At 36.0% G+C, this 19952-nt stretch overlaps 1 protein-coding gene across 1 annotated transcript in view; it reads left to right on the plus strand.

Annotated features, from left to right (window-relative positions):
- Positions 1 to 19952, plus strand: part of LOC135084396 (nephrin) — a 304519-nt gene that overhangs the window by 177190 nt on the left and 107377 nt on the right. The window contains exon 7 of the mRNA XM_063979170.1: positions 5114 to 5267. Coding sequence (XP_063835240.1) covers positions 5114 to 5267 — 154 coding nt within the window. The remainder of the gene's footprint in view (positions 1 to 5113; positions 5268 to 19952) is intronic.

Genomic DNA, 19952 nt, shown 5'->3' on the forward strand with positions numbered 1-19952 from the left:
ACGATGAAATTATTGTGGAGAATTGCTTGGATTCTAAAGGGCTTGTCACACTGGATGCGGTCTGCGGTCAAGTCAAAGTCAAAGTAAACGCAGCCCGCACGACACCCTTATTATGTCAAGCATCTGTCGAACTCCTATGTTCTTCTGATTAATTTCGTTGCGGGTCCAATGACAGTTTAACTTTCCCCCGGGACAAACTTGACCTTCACTGGTTGAGTCACCTCTCGTTCCCATCGCTGCAACTCCTGTGTAGCCAAGCCAGGATCTACAGCTCGACCGCCAATAAAAACCCAACCAGTGAAGGTCAAGTTTGTCCCGGGGGATAGTTAAACTGTCATTGGATCCGCAACGAAATTAATCAGAAGAACATAGGAGGAGTTCGAAGTTAAGGTTCGACTTCCCTCCATTGCAAAGCGGATGACAGGTGACAAACAAAGGTTTAGTAACCATTATGAAAATATAATGCGGGCTACGTTCACTTTGATCTGCAGTGACCGCAGACCGCATCCAGTGTGGCGATGCCTTAGACAAAATAAAGAAAACGTTTAATTGTAATACCTGACAATCTTAAAATAGGCATTCTTTATTTGCTTTTGGGAAATTACTGAGCTTTGTAATTTTCATTCTTCTTCTTATAATATTATGGAGACTTACGCCCGTATTCACAAACGATGCTTGATTAAGTGAAGTACAAAATCGAACGCACAGCGTTGAATAGAGCTCTGTGTTGAATTCGTGCGTGACCCTGTGCGTCCACGCGCACTGTGAGACCTCATAGTAATGTTTGTTAATACTGACGTTAAGCTCTCATTTAGTGCTAAATATCTATTTTTAGCAGAACTGAGAAATTAAGAAGGATATATTTACTACAATAAACAATAAAAGGTATTTTCGGACTAAACACGAACGTAAGAACAATATTATCTTTCAGATAATACACTAAGTAATTATATTTTCCTGTAAGTAACTAACTACTTATGTAAAAAAATATCAGACAACAGATTTGAGAAATCCCCTAACTCACAAGTAATTTGTTACATTAGTATAAAATATATTAGACTTTCTAAATCGCTTCCCCTACGAAAATATCTTACAAAGGATCTACAAATTTTCCCTACTCCAAGTATATTTGTCCCTCTTTACAGTATGTTCATGAAAAGGACGGCAATACAAAATTCATTACGTATTTTATCATCTTCGAAGTAAAACGGTTCACCTCTCCTGCTTTTTATTGCGACACTAAATCAAGAAAACTAATATAATGGATACAACTATACATTAAAAGTTGAGCGGTTTAGACACAGTTAAATTTTAACAGCCAGTATTTGTAAAAAGGTGTAAAAAATTACAGTGATAAAAAATGATATTACAAAACATAAATGATAAACTAGCAAGATAAGGTTCTTACTAAAAAAAATTCGTTAAAAAGACGCGTCATCTGGACCAGCTCCTAGATTGTGAAAGCAAAATATGACAGATAAAATTCAGACCTTACCAAAGGTAGAATTGGACAACATTTTGTAACAGAAAAATCAAGATTGTACGAAAAACTTGCCCCTAAATAACATATTATTAAAAACTGAATACAAACTTGACAATTTATACGTTTTTCGCGGGATTGCACGATCCTGCAATTGCCGTGGGAACGAGCCTTAAGTGTTCGTTCTAAGCGGTTTGGCTGTTATACTTTCCCTGTGGGTAGGTTAACGCGCAATTATAATAAAACTCGCTAACAGGGTAGAAGTGGAAGTTTTACAGCTGCAGTAGAGATACGGGTCCGATACTTTATACCACGTTGGCGATATGGCATTTCTTATTAATTGTTTTGCATGTCGCCTATCGAGGTTTACCTACATTAAAAAACGTTTATCCTTTCTTAGCGGATGCCTACGCCATAACATCTACCTGCATGCCAAATTTCTGCCCGATCCGTCCAGTGGTTTGGGCTGTGCGTTGATAGATCACTATGTCAGACACCTTTGAGTTTTATACCGTAGGTTTTCATTACGTTTATGTTACGGTGCGGATAAGTGTGCGTTGCAGTATAGTTTCATACAAAGAATACTGACCGCCTCGAGTTGATACGGTTACGATCCGTTTCCGGGTTGATAAGTGCGCTTCGTCCTTAATGATTCGCCATCCCTGATGGCTTAGTGTGAGTTTACATCAAACGTCGTCACTAGTAAGCGCGTAAAAAATGTCATTAAATGTATGACGGATTGTACAGCGCCCCTAGCGGAAACTTTAAAGAACTAAAATTTTCATATACAACGTGTCCCAAAATTCAAGGATAAGCCGGCGCCGCAGGATGGACATAGTCATGACTACTTTAGGAAAAATAAGAAAAAAAATGTATCTCAATTATTTTTTAAGTTACACAATAAATTATGAAATTCGTCGAAAATTGACACCCCTTATGATATTTTACATTACCACGACCACAATTTTTCAAATACTTCTGTTTTTTTGTTTGTATCGGTAACTTAAGTAGTGCTGATGTCCTCTCCAATTCTTAAAACCCTCAGAATCCTTGCAGTTTTTACACAAAAGTTAATCAAAATATGATATTTCCTTAAAATTTTGAACGATTTTTACTTTCACTCCACTTTGACTCGTCGTTTTGTAAAAAAACAGTATGAACACTACTGCGGCAAGTTTATTATAAAGTTGACGCAACTATCCAAGATTCCAAAATGGTATAATACTCTAAGAAAACTAGTCGCAAAAAAGATATGCGTACCATTTTTACAAGCACTTCGCTTGTTAGTTAGTATGGGATAAATCTTGCAATTAAAGTTAAAACCAGTTCTCCTCAACCAATTGAGCTGAAATTTGGTATACTTATGTAAGTACGATGACATTACAATATTATGGTATCATTGAGCTGGATGGAGTCTGGAGGTGGCCATAGGAACTTCTAAACGAAACGGCGGAATCGCATCTAGTTTGGGTTCGTTGGATATCTTTTCGAGCACTTTAGTGCTAAATGATGTCCAGGGTCCTGATGATGAAGTCAAGAGGTGGCCAGGAGCTGGCCAAAGGAACTCCTAATCGAAATGGCGGAAGATTATCGAGTTTGGGTTCGTTGGATTTGACTTCCCGAGCACTTGGACCATGAGATTGAGAAACAACTAAAAAGTGGAAAATTATACCATTTTGGAATCTTGGATAGTTGCGTCAACTTTATAATAAACTTGCCGCAGTAGTGTTCATACTGTTTTTTTACAAAACGACGAGTCAAAGTGGAGTGAAAGTAAAAATCGTTTAAAATTTTAAGGAAATATCATATTTTGATTAACTTTTGTATAAAAACTGCAAGGATTCTGGGGGTTTTAAGAATTGGAGTGGACAGCAGCACTACTTAAGTTGCCAATACAAATAAAAAAACAGAAGTATTTGAAAAATTGTAGTCGTGGTAATGTAAAATATCGTAAGGGGTGTCAATTTTCGACGAATTTCATAATTTATTGTGTAACTTAAAAAATAATTGAGATAGATTTTTTTTCTTATTTTTCCTGAAGTAGTCATGACTATGTCCATCCTGCGGCGCCGGCTTATCCTTGAATTTTGGGACACGTTGTATATTTTTTTACACTCGGCCCTCTGTTCTACAGCCCTAATAGACATACATTACTTAGCAACCCTCGTTAATTGTATGTAATCTATTCCATCCATCATATTGTCATCATAGTTTTAGTGAGATTAATATTAGATTATAATTTAGTATGATCTATTATTAATTGCTAATTAGTATTACATATGTACAGATTTTATTATTATTAAATTGCCTAGCTCCAATTTACACTGATATTAAAGATTTACATATTTGGTCGTTTGTTTGTATTGAATAAGCTCAAAAACTACTGGACCGATTTCAGAAATTCTTTCACCAATACAATACCTTGAGTAACACAGGGTATAACAGACCTAAATTCAAAATCAAAAATATATCATTCAATTTCCACCTCTGGTGGAACTTATGAACGTCAAATACAATAAAAAAGGTAGCCCTTAAGGACACTTTACATGTCTCCTTATCTTTTGGGCCCTACCAGCGCTTCGAGACAAACATTCATATCAAGTGCTGAGAAGAAACGCCGGAACAAACTCAGTCACCACTAGTTACCAGTAATTATTTGAAAAATAGAGTAAGGATTAACGCAGCCAAAACCGCGTGAAAAAGGTACTTTAACAAGAACTTTCCTAGGCATTTTTTAAATTAGTACTGACACGTGCAATTCGCACAAAATCATTCTCTTTTAAAGTCACATCCTTAATATTATAATGAAAACCTTGCAAGGCCTAGGAAAATTAACTTTAGAAGCAATTTTCGTGTACACTCACTCGGAAAAGTGTTTAGCCTTTTCTCTTAGGGGGTTTCTTATGAGTTCTTTGAGAAAAATGACGGGTTCTCCCCTCTTAAATTGGGGGGATTGAAGGAATTAAACGCCCTTTTAGAGGTTGCAGATTGAGTTTTTCGTTGGAATGGTTGTGTATCATTTTTAACCTAGATTTATAAGAATTCTTTGTAAGTATACAGGGTGTCGTTTTAAAGTATGGATTCAAATCAAATAGTTTATTTTGCAAGTAGGATTTTACACGTCCCTTATCAGATCCAAGGATTGATTTAACGGCTAAATGCAACCCTATTTTAATTTAGCTGACCCGGCGAATTTCGTACCAATGGAAAATAGCCTGTGTTTTTCATGAATAATATTCTAATGATAAATCAATCTCAGGAACTACTGGTCCGATTTGAAAAATTATCTGTGTTAGATAGCCCATTTATAGAGGAAGGCTATAGGCTGTAGGCCATCACGCTACATTTAATAGATAGCAGCAGAGGATAAATGAAAAAATGTTGCGAATCGTCTCATATTTGGTTAATGTTAGTCTTTAAGTGCAAGCGTTGTGTTCCCCAGTCGATGAAGCACTTGATGTCGTGCCCTACGCGCCCAAACAACTGCACGCAGAAAGATTTATTGAATATGCCACTTTTGTAGCGGAGTTTTGGGCTGACACTGTGTAGGTTTGTTGTGGACGCGACAAGAAGAAGTCTCATTTTAAAAGGATATCAACGATCACCCTGTATAAATTCTTTTTTTTTCCACAGATCCCCCTGGAGCCCCCTACATCGAAGGTTACGCGGAAGGGGAGACGGTCCGCCGAGGACAGAGCCTCGAGCTGGTATGCAGGAGTAGGGGAGGCAACCCCCCAGCCCAGCTGATATGGTACAAGAACGGGGAGCAGATCCGGATGGCTTACCGGTAAGTACTACTGTGGCAACATCATCTACAAACTAGTGTACCAACAGATGGCGCTGTTACGACTTCACTATTGCATACACCACCGCGCGTACAATCCTGCATCGCGGTGTCAAAGTTCTACCCTGCCCAGCATATTAGGAAAACCAAGATAGTGTAAATTGGACCTTGGTCCCCGAGCACAGCACCCGTTCGGAAGGAAGCACTAATACCTTAGCTTCCTTATTGTAGTTGAGCATCATATCTCCCACACTACAACTAATATGAACTATACTGGTACCTTTATTGGTTGGGTTTTTATGGCGGTCAAGCTGTAGATCCTGGCTACACAGGAGTTGCAGCGGTGGGATCGCGAGGTCGGAATGGTCCTGTTTTATGCAATAATAATAACTGAGTGAACTGAATGTCCTACATATCGACAGTAACTAATCAAACGGTGTCGTGTCGGACTGACGATTCAAGAGTCAGTAAGTAGGTCGAATAGAAAAACCTGCGTCCGGTAGACTATTGTGTTAAACCCATTTCTAACACAAGCGTAGCTCAGCTGAAGGATTTAGCAAAATGTGCTCTTACGTCATTAATAAATAGATGTATGGCGATTACAGCTTCAAATACTCGAAGACGCTAACAATAGTGACTGAGTTTCTTGCGCTGCTTCTTCTCAGCACTGGGCCATTTATTTTCCCGAAGCAGTGGTAGGGTTGGGACGTATGAAACTTCTCTTTGGGAGCTAGCCTACTGTCATAAATAAACGATTTGATTTGATTGAAATGTAATTTATTTAAACTTTTGCACATAAAAGTGATGCACGGTGGCGGACTTAACGGTGGCATTCTCTACCAGTCAAGCATAGCTCAAGCAGAGAAATAGACGATTTTTTATTGTTTTTTTAAACATTCACTTAAGAGCCAGAACCAGGCTAGTAAAGTGAAATTGTCATAAAGACCAAACAGAGATATTAAACGTAATAAAGCACCGGAAAAACTGAAGTAAACGGTCCGAAAAATACTAATAAAAGGAACCCCCGAAATTAAACTTTTGTCTTAATGTTATTAAGCTTTGAAGTCCTCTGGACGTAATTAACGTAATGAGTTTAGAAATGAACGAAATATTTGGCGTTTCGAGTAAAAAACAAATTGCAGAAAACCTTGTTTTGAAGGACATAAAATTTCCTCTTTAGAAGAAAACAAAACATAAGTCACATTTGCGTTAAATATTAGCAATTATGGATACCAATTTGACTGTAATCACACCCTATATACAAACAAGCCTTTGCCCGCGGTTTTGCCCCAGTCAGTGGGTTTCCAAAAACTATTTTATTGTTTGAACACAAATCACGTTAGGAATGTAGCGAAATATTTTTGAAATAGGTTTACAAACTAACTCTCAAACCTTTTACATAACTTTAAGGCCGGGTAGCAGAGAAAATGGCGAAAATGAGGTTTTCATTTTTCATTTTTGAGGTACTAAACAGTAAAATTAAAGGCTAAGATTTTTATTGGGCATAGTTGAGGATATTTTCTAGGGCTATTAACGGATGGAAACACGACTTGATGAAGTTGACTCGATAGAATAAATTCCCAAAGTTACCTCTATTCGTTTTCTATTTATGGTTTTATTTTTAAAATAAGCGATTTGAGATTCTAAATCTTTTACTAAACTAAAGTTCAGTAATAACTTGAGGGCTTTTAACGGATGAAATTTTTATATTGCGTCTTATTTAGTTACTATTTTAAAAAATGTGGAAAAAATCGTCCATGACGGCTTGGACAATCTCAATCAGTCGCGCGGTGGCGCTTACGGAGGACGGACGCGTGTCAGTTTTTTGGCCGTGACAGTTCGCGATTTGTCAATATTTTTGACAATGATGACTTTGATGAGTCACAGTATAATAATATCAGTGTTACTGGAGAAAGCTTAAATTTTTGATAATTAAAAATTATCAATTTTGTCTAACCTATTGAAATTTAAATCGTTCGCATCCTTTTAAACGAAGACTCTACTCATGATACATAGTACATTCCTCAAATGAGACAAAACCAATGAGTTAAAATTACATTTTAATAGTACCTACATACAATCGTCTTACACTCTTTAGAAGAGCACACTGACACAAATAAATAATAAAAAATACTGTCTAAGGTCTGTAGCTAAAGGTCTAAGCTGTAAGATAGAAGAATCTTCTAGCCAAAAAGATGGCAGATGCAGCAGATGTCAACGGATTTAAAACTGGAGTTCATATGACTCCTTGTAGACTTGAGTCTCTAGAGCGTCCCTTCCTCCACCATGCGTAAGAATTTTCACAAAAATACTGTCTAAGGCCTGTAGCTAAAGGTCTAAGCCGTAAGATAGAAGAATCTTATAGCCAAAAACATGGCAGATGCAGCAGATGTCAACGGATTTAAAACTTGGAGTTCATATGACTCCTTCTAGACTTGAGTGTCTAGAGCGTCCCTTCCTCCGCCATGCGTAAAAGTTTTCCAAAAATACTGTCTGAGGTCTGTAATAAAAGTCTAAACTGCAAGATAGAAGAATCTTTTAGCCAAAAACATGGCAGATGCAGCATATATCAACGGATTTAAGACTGGACTGGCACCACCTTGCAATGTCATCCTCTCATTGTTATCTGTAATGTAAATTATTTTTAAAATGTATTTAAAAAATAAAATGTTCGTTTTATTATTTCAATAATCTGACCTCTCAACTCAACTACACTACACAAACACCTTTGTTCGCAACTGTAGGGGAGACCGGGGATAGTTGACTAATTTTTTACTAAATCATAAATATTTTTTGTGTTTTCATCCATACAGACAAATAAATCGCATTAATGGATAGAAGAACTATTAAACTAATAAAAAACAACAAAACATAGTTCATTATTAAATATCATCATCATATTTAAAATCATTTTATAGAACATCAACTCTTAGTCAATCTACCCCGGTTCCGGGGTAGATTGACTATATGCCCGGGGTAAGTAGCTACGTATCAATAAGCAAGAAATTATGAGCAGAGTCAAGTAATAAAACACTATTTTCAATTTAATTGAACTCTTTATTCAAAAACAATTATAATCAGGTACAGACATCTTTAATATTAATATTTGGATCAAATATGTAATTGCTCAATAATGAATAATAAATAAAATAAAAAAAATAAGTCTTTAAAAAAACTATAAACTCTTAGTATTTAAACTTTTTAAACTAAAATCTTCAATCTTCTTAAATCACTCAATCTTTGGATACAGGGTGTCCCAGATGGGTGAATCAAACTGATAGGGGAGGTAGCTCTAATAATGTACTATCCCTAAAAAATATGAAAAAAAAAATAAAGCTCATAAGGACACAATTTTTTTTTTAAGGTGAAAATAAATCATCTTTGCCTAAGTATCTGGCTATAATTGCTGCGTTTGGAGTTTATTTGTACTTTTTATTACTAATATTAATTTTACATGATCGCTTCGTTTATCTGTAAACAAACTTTTGAAAATAATGACTAGATTTCGAGTTTAGAGCACTTTATTAAAAAAAAAACTTAATTCAATTTTTTTTTTCATATTTTTTTGGGATAGTACATTAGTAGATCTACCTCCCCTAGAAGTTTGATTCACCCATTCTGTGACACCCTGTATAGTACTTTTACGTTATTTCTTCTATTATCTAAACGTGGCGCCGCTTTAGGAAAGGGTCTTATTTCTTCATCGTTCAGTCGTTCGTTTATAGATCCTCATCGTGCTGTAGCAATAAAAAGAATGTATGTATTAAGAATCAAATAAATAGATAATTTTAAAGATATTTTTAACTCAAAATGTTATTGGGGTTGGTTGATTCAACCAGCCCCGAAAGAAATTAGTCTACCGACCCCAAAGTCCCCAAACGACATTTTAAGTTTCGATGGCATGGATAACCTACACACTGCCACCTAATAAAGAAATAACACAAGAAATAATATCAATATGGACTCATAAAACACTCTGACTAATAGGCAAACGGTTAACATAAAATGTGTAGGTACCAAATCAAAAAATATGCAACACGAAAATATTACTTACATGATATGAAAACAAATCACGGGTCACTACTCGAAAACGGCGTGTGCCGGCGACGCGGCGTTACCGACGACTGAGCGGGGGGCGGAGAGTGTTGCACGGCTGCGCTGGGATCACACAACACTCAAACCATTGGCGAGTTTTTGGCGGTTAGTCTACCTACCCCTATAGTCAACTATCCCCGGTCTCCCCTACTGACGAAACCTCGATATTATACCGTTCATTTAAGATGGCAAGCTTTTTGCTGCGGTAATGCACTCCAGGTAACCGTGTGTGATGCTTATTGCTCATAGTGATTTTCGATACAGAGCCCCGTACATACGTTATAGGGACCGTGCACAAACTATAGGTGGCAGCACTACCTACTGCGACAGAAGAGACACCATGCGGACAATAAAAGAAACTTATCAGACCTGTCATCGTGTTGTCAACAATATAAACAAAAATCAAAATTACATATTTTTATGTTTTATGATGATTAAAATTATAAAATATGGGTGTAATGACCAATTAATAATGATCGACAACGTAGTCAAAATATATTAAAAGGAAAAAAGCTCTTCGAGGCCGGCCACGTGTTAGATGTTGAAGAGAAAACTTACGACAAAAATGATACTGTGATAACTGGTAAAATTTTCGCACAAACAAAAATTCTTATTCTTTACGACGTGCAAATTACTGTAATTATTTCTGAATTACCTTTGAATTTATGAAATGTATTATGTTTTCAAAGTATACGTTTCATTAATTCTATTTATGTACTTTCTCAACTTTCAGCTTGATTGTAACAGAAACATTACAAGTGCAATTTGTAAATGCAAGGCTGGCCTATCAGGTAAATGTAAACATGTATGTGCCTTAGTTCATTATGTAAATTCTCCAGAAAGTGCTAAATCAAAAACAAGTAATGCCCAACAATGGGGTAAACCATCTTACCGGCAATTATTGGGTTATGATAAGGGACTGAAAATGTATGAGCTATTTCCAACACCAGCCAAAAAGCCGAAACTTTTGAATGTATGTAAACAGCTAGAATCACGGGATATTTCCACAGCTACTTTAGGAGAATCATTGGCTATAACACCTTTGTATTTTGATTTACTGTATTTTTTTGACGTGTTGGTACATCCAGGAATGGAACAATGCATTATTATTAAGTATATAATAATGTATTTTCACCAATTTTTTCACTTATAAAATTATGTTTATTTACACGTGTTGTATGTAAATGGTAAATGTCAAATATTAAACTAGGGTAAAACATTCAAATTTATGACACCAGTTGGCAGCACCATCGATGTGCACGTTCCCTATACATAAATTATGGAAAGAAAACACCCAGACCAATACAAACAAATATGTATGCAATTTTAGTATGATATTTTTATTTATTAATAAACAAAAAGACTGAACAAAATTGATGCGTGTACTGATTAATGTAATTAACCACATGCAAAGCTTTGTGAATTGCAACAACTATAATTTATTATCCAAGCTCTAAATAATCGCTACTACGAGTAACTGATCATAAAATGTTTTTCCTATCGCTCAAGATCCCGAGGATCTACCGATAGGTCGGGTGACGTAATCTTGAAATTATTTTAGCCAGCGCGGAACTTCCGGAAGGTCGGATGACGCCACGCCTCTTTGAACCGTGTTTACTTTGGCAGTTATATTCTATATTTATTCGATTCTAAAATTATATTCCCAAAAATTTTGAAAGTTGTTTTAATTTGTATCACTTGGATATGATTTGTATTAAAAAGTGCTGTGAGTGTGACGCTTGAACGGAAGGAAGTCAACCTAACCTAACCAACTGCGTATTTCTAAACTGCGTATTTCTATACTGTGTAGCCGCGAGAGCTCTTTGGCGCGCTGTCTTCGGCGAAGTATTGCGCGCGCAGATTTTGACAGCGCGAAATACCTACTTTAGCAAAAATACCAAGCCTTAACATTAGTTTTATGTCTAGATGTAGACGCTAGACTCTAGCCTAGATCAAACTGATAGACCTTGACAGTCTAGGCACAATACATCCCTTTACGAATCACATCGCATATTTCATATTCCCCTAACAAGACTTACGTAGGCCCACATCTATACTAATATTATAATGCTGAAGAGTTTGTTTGTGAGTTTTCTTGAACGCGCTAATCTCAGGAACTAACGGTCCGATTTGAAAAATTCTTTCAGTGTTAGATAGCCCATTTGTCGAGAAAGGCTATAGGCTATAAACCATCACGCTACGAGTAATAGGTGCAGAGCAAAACGTTGCGAAAACGGGTTTTCACGCGTACGAAGTCGCGGGCACAGCTAGTCTCTAATGCTCAGTACACTACAATGCTTGGCTTGCTAACACGTAGATTGTAAAAAAATATCATCCCCCCACCCCCCACACCGTTTCAGGGATCGTATTAAGCCGGCAACAGATAGGGCGTATGTCCCCTTGATTTATGTAGCCAGATGGCTAGTGATGTGACGGTGTGGGTGGATTTTGTCGATAGAATTGGGTAATATATGATGTCTCCTATAAATATGTGGATTAGTTTTTTAATAAGGTAATCAAAATTTAACTCGTATTTAAGTTTATGCTGCTATCTGTCAACAGCTAATCGGTTTAAGGAATTCAAAAACGAAAGCTGTGTAAGAAGAATTGTATTTTAGCTTTATCAAACAGCAGCACAAAATAAACATCGAAAAGCTCTCAGCAATACCACGAATTTCCACGATTAGCCCCATTCCAATTAAACAGTAAACTAATTAGTTCTTTTGTAACTAATTTCCTAATTTGTATTCTCTTCAAACAATTTCACAATGGAGTACCCTACAGTACTGAACAGAGAAAAATTAAGTAAACAAAAACGTCAGTTCTCAAAGCAAATCTATTACAATCTACAAAAAGATATAAAAATTAATCTGGAACGTTGTGCGAAAAACAAACTCGGGAGACCTTGGTAAGCGTCAGATTATTTTTCACTTCATTTTCCTTCTGCGGACAGATAAGGGTGAAGTGAAATGTTTTACTTTGACCGCGAAGTTTTTGCTGAAAATAATAATTCTTTGTGGGATTGAACTCTTTTAAAAGGTAATTTCAATTACAGGTTGAATAACCGGCTGGAATTAATTTATTAGTGAATGAATGTCAAAATATTATCGGTATACAGCTTTTATGATATTATTTTTACAGTTCGTATAAATATTTAAACATCACCAAAAATATTGACTACGCTTATGAAAAATAACTGTAAAAACGGCGATTAAATTTCCACGAAACGCCATGCAAAATATTTGTTTAAAAATCCTATCTCAATAAAAAAAATCAGAGGTATTCCATAACCAGCAAAAAATTTAAATAACGCCGCATTCCTTGACGATTTTAAAATCGTCGCTGAAAAGAATTTATCGATCTTTGAAACAACAATATCGATAAAAGTTGTTTGTTTGTACACGTCACTTATAAAATTGTATTAAGACGTGCCTACGGGGGACGGAAGCTGATTTATGATGCCCACTAACTGCACTCGCTGATAGTGCAGGGACACTACCCTTTAGATGTATCGATATTAGAGTTGGACTTCTGTCAGTTGGTAGCTCGATTTTTTAGTATATTGCAGGTCTGAATTTATTGTCAAGGATACGGTATTAATGACGTAACAACTTTTTGAAAGTTTGCAAATGTGAGATTAATTGTTATTTATTTTACGAGGAAACCCCCACATATTTTTAACTAAAAATTATATTGAAAGGTTTTGACCAATGTTTACCAAAACTATTTGTTGCAACTAGAATCGTGTTTTCATTTTTCAATATCAATAACTTTTTTTATTGCTCGCACTTTAAAAGCATCCATTAACGATATTCACAATCAAATCAAACTATTCAAATACCCCTCAATGGTTTAGAGTAGGCGCACACCGTTGATTTTTAGTTGGCCGGTAGTTGTGTCCGATTTTAAATTGTATGATGAATCGGCCAAATCGAATCGGCGTAGTGTGCGCACTCCCATACATGCCCATACTGATCAACTGCCCGACTAAACTATGGGCCGACGAAAAATCAACGGTGTGCGCCTACTCTTATAGAGGTTAATCCTAAATATCAACTCGATATTTTTGCGAGTGATATTGTTCGATTCCATCGATTTCACCCCTCTGGACACGTGGTCCGACTGCTTTGTCCGACTAATCGGACCACGTGAACTTTTTTTTCCTGTTGGTTCGATTAAGGAGTCGGACTATCAAGACTTTCTGTTCTTAAGGTTACATGGTCCGACATTTAACCGCCCAACCTATTTGAAAGAAAGAAGAAAGATACATTTATTATTTCATTAACTCAACACTATTTAATTGCATTTTCTTGATTGAAAAACTATAACAGACCTATTCCTTTTAGTTCAAATCAAAGTTTAACTGAGTTGAACTTTCAGGAAAAAAAATCCATAGTTTCAATAATTTTTTTAGAAATTTGAAATGAACGGAATATATTTTCCTAAAAATTGAACTATAATAAATCTATTGAATATTTTTGATAGATTTTTAGGCTAGTTTCCTAAAAAAAATTTTTTCGTCCGTCAATTTTAATATAAAAAAATATTGGACTTGAATTATTTAATTGCCAATCAAACAAATAATTACAAAGTTACAGTGCGTTGAAGTTCCGAGTGACGTCACAAAGTGCAGCACTTTTACGCACTCACTGACGTCACGGGCCTTTTCTTTAGAACTTTGGCACGCTTTATCTCTTTACATTTTCATTAGTTTTAAAAAGTGAAAAATAGGTGTCGAGTATTTTTTGATAAGCTAACTGACGGACTAATTAAAACTCTTGCTTTTTACCCAGGAAACATCCCTATTGAAAATTTGGAAAACAAATGAATACCTACCTACATAACCTACTTATCTATAATAATATAAACATTTAGGAAATGTTTATAAAAAAAATTCGTGTATTTCAACTTCCTTGAAAGATTACTTAAGAAAGTTGACTTTACGGTTTTTTTTCCTGAAAGTTCAATTCAGTTGAACTTTGAATTGAACTAAAAGGAGGTCGTTTTACATTGAATGAAACAATCTTTAATTAAAAATATTTATACCTTTACATATTTGTATTAATTTATTCAAATCAATATTGATTTAAATTTATTATTATAAATTTATTTAATAGTATATTTATAATAATGCCAAGCCGTTCACGAGGAAGCTCTTGTTATTATTATGACCAAAGAGCATCGCATTGGTAGTTAATATGAAATTGTCACGAGAAATAGTTTCCATGGATCGATTTTGTTGCATACCACCCTTAATTTATTTCAAGTCCGATTAGTCGGACGAAGTGGAATTGCGATTCCTTGTAGTCCGATTAATCGAACCAACAGGAAAAAAAAGTTCACGTGGTCCGATTAATCGGACAAAGCAGTCGGACCACGTGTCCAGAGGGGATTTCACTCGCAAAAACATCGTGTTGCTTGTTATATCCGAAACTGGGTAGTGCAAGGAATTTTCAATATTTCGTTCTGAATCAAGAGTCTATAGCATCGTTCGTTCATTCGTTTCGTTCAAACGAAGTATGAAATTCCTGCAATACACCTTACCAACACCGAAACGTAATCGCGCGGATAACAGCGCGGCGAAAGGTGATACAGTATTGATCCCTTTCCGGGTTGGTAAGTGTGCTATGACCTTAATAGCAACTTGTTACATTTCAAATTACAATGAAGTTGTTTAACATTAACATTTGAAGCACGATGATCACAATTTAATCATGGCATGGGGCACACTGAAAACCAGCGCCGTGGCCTTCGTCACCGTGGGCCACGGCATATTACGCTGTGGGGTCCCGTTGCAGGGGGCATCTTGTTGGTGGCACTGCTCAGTTTACTCTTGTTTTTATTTTTTTCTTCTTCCATTATTATGTGCCACTGTCATGTCTATTTGTTGCAACTAGAATCGTGTTTTCATTTTTCAATATCAATAACTTTTTTTATTGCTCGCACTTTAAAAGCATCCATTAACGATATTCACAATCAAATCAAACTATTCAAATACCCCTCAATGGTTTAGAGTAGGCGCACACCGTTGATTTTTAGTTGGCCGGTAGTTGTGTCCGATTTTAAATTGTATGATGAATCGGCCAAATCGAATCGGCGTAGTGTGCGCACTCCCATACATGCCCATACTGATCAACTGCCCGACTAAACTATGGGCCGACGAAAAATCAACGGTGTGCGCCTACTCTTATAGAGGTTAATCCTAAATATCAACTCGATATTTTTGCGAGTGATATTGTTCGATTCCATCGATTTCACTCGCAAAAACATCGTGTTGCTTGTTATATCCGAAACTGGGTAGTGCAAGGAATTTTCAATATTTCGTTCTGAATCAAGAGTCTATAGCATCGTTCGTTCATTCGTTTCGTTCAAACGAAGTATGAAATTCCTGCAATACACCTTACCAACACCGAAACGTAATCGCGCGGATAACAGCGCGGCGAAAGGTGATACAGTATTGATCCCTTTCCGGGTTGGTAAGTGTGCTATGACCTTAATAGCAACTTGTTACATTTCAAATTACAATGAAGTTGTTTAACATTAACATTTGAAGCACGATGATCACAATTTAATCATGGCATGGGGCACACTGAAAACCAGCGCCGTGGCCTTCGTCACCGTGGGCCACGGCATATTACGCTGTGGGGTCCCGTTGCAGGGGGCATCTTGTTGGTGGCACTGCTCAGTTTACTCTTGTTTTTATTTTTTTCTTCTTCCATTATTATGTGCCACTGTCATGTCTATGTAATTGCCTGTATTTGTGTGATGTCCATTGTAATAAATGTATCTTTCTTTCTTTCTTTCTTAATCACAAAACTTTATGAAGACTGCCTACTTAACATATTATTATTATACTCAACAAACTGAAATGAAAAAGTTACCGCCAACCCAGCATATTATTATTATACCTACGTTATATTAAATGTCTCCACACCCAGTTACACCGCGAATAATTTAGTTTCGCATACTAACCGCGACAACATGGAACGCGTGTGAGGGTACAAATTAACAGACTACCCTCCGGTTCCCAAAGAGGTCTATTAAACGCGAATATCGACCCAAAGGTCGACAGCCCGTCGGTTCATGTCAGCAAAAATAAAATTGAGTTTTTATGAGACGTCAACGAGATATGATCGGGTTCTTTTAAACAACGGTTGTGTTTTGGAACGTATTTTTGACGTGAAATTAAACGCCTTAGGCGAGATTTGAACCTATAGTAAATATAGTAAATAAATAAATAAATAGTTTGAACTAGCCTGGCGAGTACCTACTTTTATGGCTCTGTGAAAATGTAGCAGTACTTTTTTGTAGAAGTAGAGTTTTGCAAAACATTCATTTTGATGTTGATGTAAACTGTAGTTTTCATCGGAAACGGATGAGAGGTTTCGTCAAAAAGCCTGTAGAACCCTAAGCAGTCGCATGAGACCGCGGTAAAAATTGATTTCTATTGTATCTCTATTTGCTGGTACTTACTTGAAAGGACTTAATATCTTATGTCCTCTAGATGGGGCAGAGGGCGTCCATAACAGTCCTTCATCGCGTTTGGTCTTGAACTTCGCGTTTGATCTTGAACTTCGCGCTTGATCTCGCTCCAAGTCTTGTCGATTTAACTACATCTACTATTATGTCATCGTCGTCGTCGTTTCAGCCAAATGACGTCCACTGCTGGACAAAGGCCTCCCCCAAGGTTTTCCATAATGAACGGTCCTGCGCTACCCGCATCCAGGTTCTTCCCACGACCTTTAACAGATCATCGGTCCACCTAGTAGAAGGCCTACCCACGCTACTATTATAGCCAAAATGTATGTAAATGTACACTATCACACAGTTTGGACACCAGTGTCCTGCCCGATGAAGCATGCCCTTCAGCCGTGCGTGGCCGTGAACATTTTGGAGCTGTATCCGAACTGAATTGCGGATTGGCCATTCTATAAATAGACAAGTTTTGTGATTGACAAGTGACGTGCCAGTATACATTCGACAGCACAGACTATTTCGTTGCAAAATCGACCTTATTACAAGTATATTTAGACGTTACTGTGTTTATAAAATAATATATCTTGATTTGCAGTCGATGCCACAGGGATTAGTTTTATGTACGTACGTACTTAGAAATATAAATTGATGCAAATTGAAAGGATAAAGACACTCGCACCCGTATTCACAAACGATGCTTGCTTAAGCAAAGCAGCAAATCGAACGCACAGCGTTGAATAAAGCTCTGTGATTGGTTGGTGTGTCACAATGTGTAATGCTCATAGTAATGGCGTAGGGCGTCGTAGTCATAGCTTTCAAAATATTCAAATCATTTTCTACTGCCGCAACATTCAAAATAACATAGAATGAAAATGGGATATGACATAATTATACTTCAATCATGAGTATCAAATAAAAAATCTTATTGTGTAACCATAAAAAACTCTGGCTAACAAAAAAATCTCCACGAACGAATCTTCAACAATATTCACGGAAAATCAAAACTGTTTTCATCAACATCCCCCAACATCGATACGTAAACTTGTATCGAGAACAAACATCGACTTGGATAACATCGTTAGTATCGAAAACATGAATACTCGAACGCCAATTATTTCCACTTCTTCATCGTTGTGTAGTACAAATAAAACAACCAACTCTTGTTATAAAAACGATAAAAAACTAAGTACTCTTTCAGATTGTTTCTCAAAAAATACAATGCAATATGGATTTGGTTTTTGGTTGCAACTAAACTAGCAATTTAGATTTTAGAACGCAATTAATTGGCATACTTAAAGTTATGACCAAGAGTAAGTCATTTGTCTCCAATAATTCGAAAAAAGTTAAATGGATACAATTTTTTTAAACCATCGTACAATTACACCGTGGCTTATGTAGAAGGCTATTGAGCTTTGAATGTAAAGTACAATAGAATACACTTTGCGCTGAACCAACATAAGTTCCTAGCTACATAATATTATTACATGATCTACAGAATCTAAAATATAGTTTCTCACGTGACAAAGAAAAATAAAGTAAAAAACATGACATTCAGAGTGAAGTTGCTGTTCTAATTTTTTCTGGAATTCTTCGGGAATACACAGTGAAGTGAAAGTAAACATACCATGATTGATCCGGCAGCTTATCGTGCTATGGAAACACGATGTCTTATGTGATTCATGCAATGTTCTAATCAAACCAGAAGCCTATAGAATCCTCCATAAGTCACATACAAACACCGCACGTGGCTTTGCCCAAGAGCATTAATGTTTAAAATACTTATTTTATGTTGTCTGTCACTTCTGCTCTTGAGTGTCCGAACTAAACGTTTTATAGTCAAACGTTAATTTTGATTTGAAGCGAACTAATCGTTTTATAGTCAAAACTTAATGCGATTTGAAGCAATTAAACTAGAAATAGAAGTAGCCACAAATATTAGAACAAAAGTGTCTGTAATTACCACAAATTCCTACGCTTTTGGCGTCCAAAAGTTTGCAACTGGTAGATTTATTCCGGAAATTTCCACCGTCTAGAACAGTGAAATTCACGACCTATTCCAGAAAATCATGACTTTGTACAAATTTGGTATTCAAGATATCTAAATTCCAATTCACTAAACCAATGTTTTCAGTCCACACGAAATCACGCTTGATAACCCATTCCAGTTTTCAACATTCAAATTCAAATTCAAATTTTTTATTGCATATTAAGTGTTTACAATTGGGTCTTAATCTAAACAATGAGCTTATAACTTAATAACCCGTTAATGGGTATTGCAATATTAGTGGTGAGAGAGGACTAGTCTAAACTTAGGTCTAGCAACTTACATTATGAGATGCCTTATCTTAAAAGAGTTTGTTTACTATTAAAGAATTCATCTAATGTATAAAAGCAGTTGGTAATTAAATATTTTTTTAATTGGTTCTTGAAAATTTTGAATTTAGTTTGGTTTTTTATCTCTATAGGTATTTTATTATAAATTTTTACTGACATAAATAGTGGGCTGCAGTTAAGTTTTTTAATTCTAGATTGTGGCAGAAAGAGTTTATCTTTATGTCGGGTGTTTAAATTATGAGTGTCTTTCCTCTTTAAGAAGAAGTGCATATTTTTAAAGACGAATGTGCATATTTCCAGAATGTATATCGATGTGAGCGTGAGGATATTAAATTTTTTTAAAAATGGTCTGCAACTTTGGGTATTTTTAATTTGGGCCATAATTCGTATACATTTCTTTTGTTGTAAGAACAGATCATTAACATTGACGCTATTCCCCCATAGGATTATGCCATATTTGAGCCATGAGAAAGCATACGCGTAATAAGCTGAAAGGGCTGTCTTCATATTGGTACTTTGGTTAATTTGGAAAAGGGCATAAGTAAAACGAGATAGCTTGGTTTGAATTTTCTCTATGTGAGATTTCCAATTTAAGAGACTGTCAATATTTATTCCTAGTAGGTTTAACGTGTCTACGTTTTCTATTTTTTCATTGTGGTATTTGATAGATATGTTTAATGGTGATTTATTATAAGATCGATATTCCATTATTTTAGTTTTTTTTAAGAGCGTTTACGTCTAGCTTGGCATGTCAAGTTTAGGTAATTTCGATGCTAGTTTTAT

Source organism: Ostrinia nubilalis, chromosome 26 (genome assembly GCF_963855985.1).
Source record: "Ostrinia nubilalis chromosome 26, ilOstNubi1.1, whole genome shotgun sequence".
In the NCBI taxonomy this organism is placed as follows: Eukaryota; Metazoa; Arthropoda; class Insecta; order Lepidoptera; family Crambidae; genus Ostrinia; species Ostrinia nubilalis.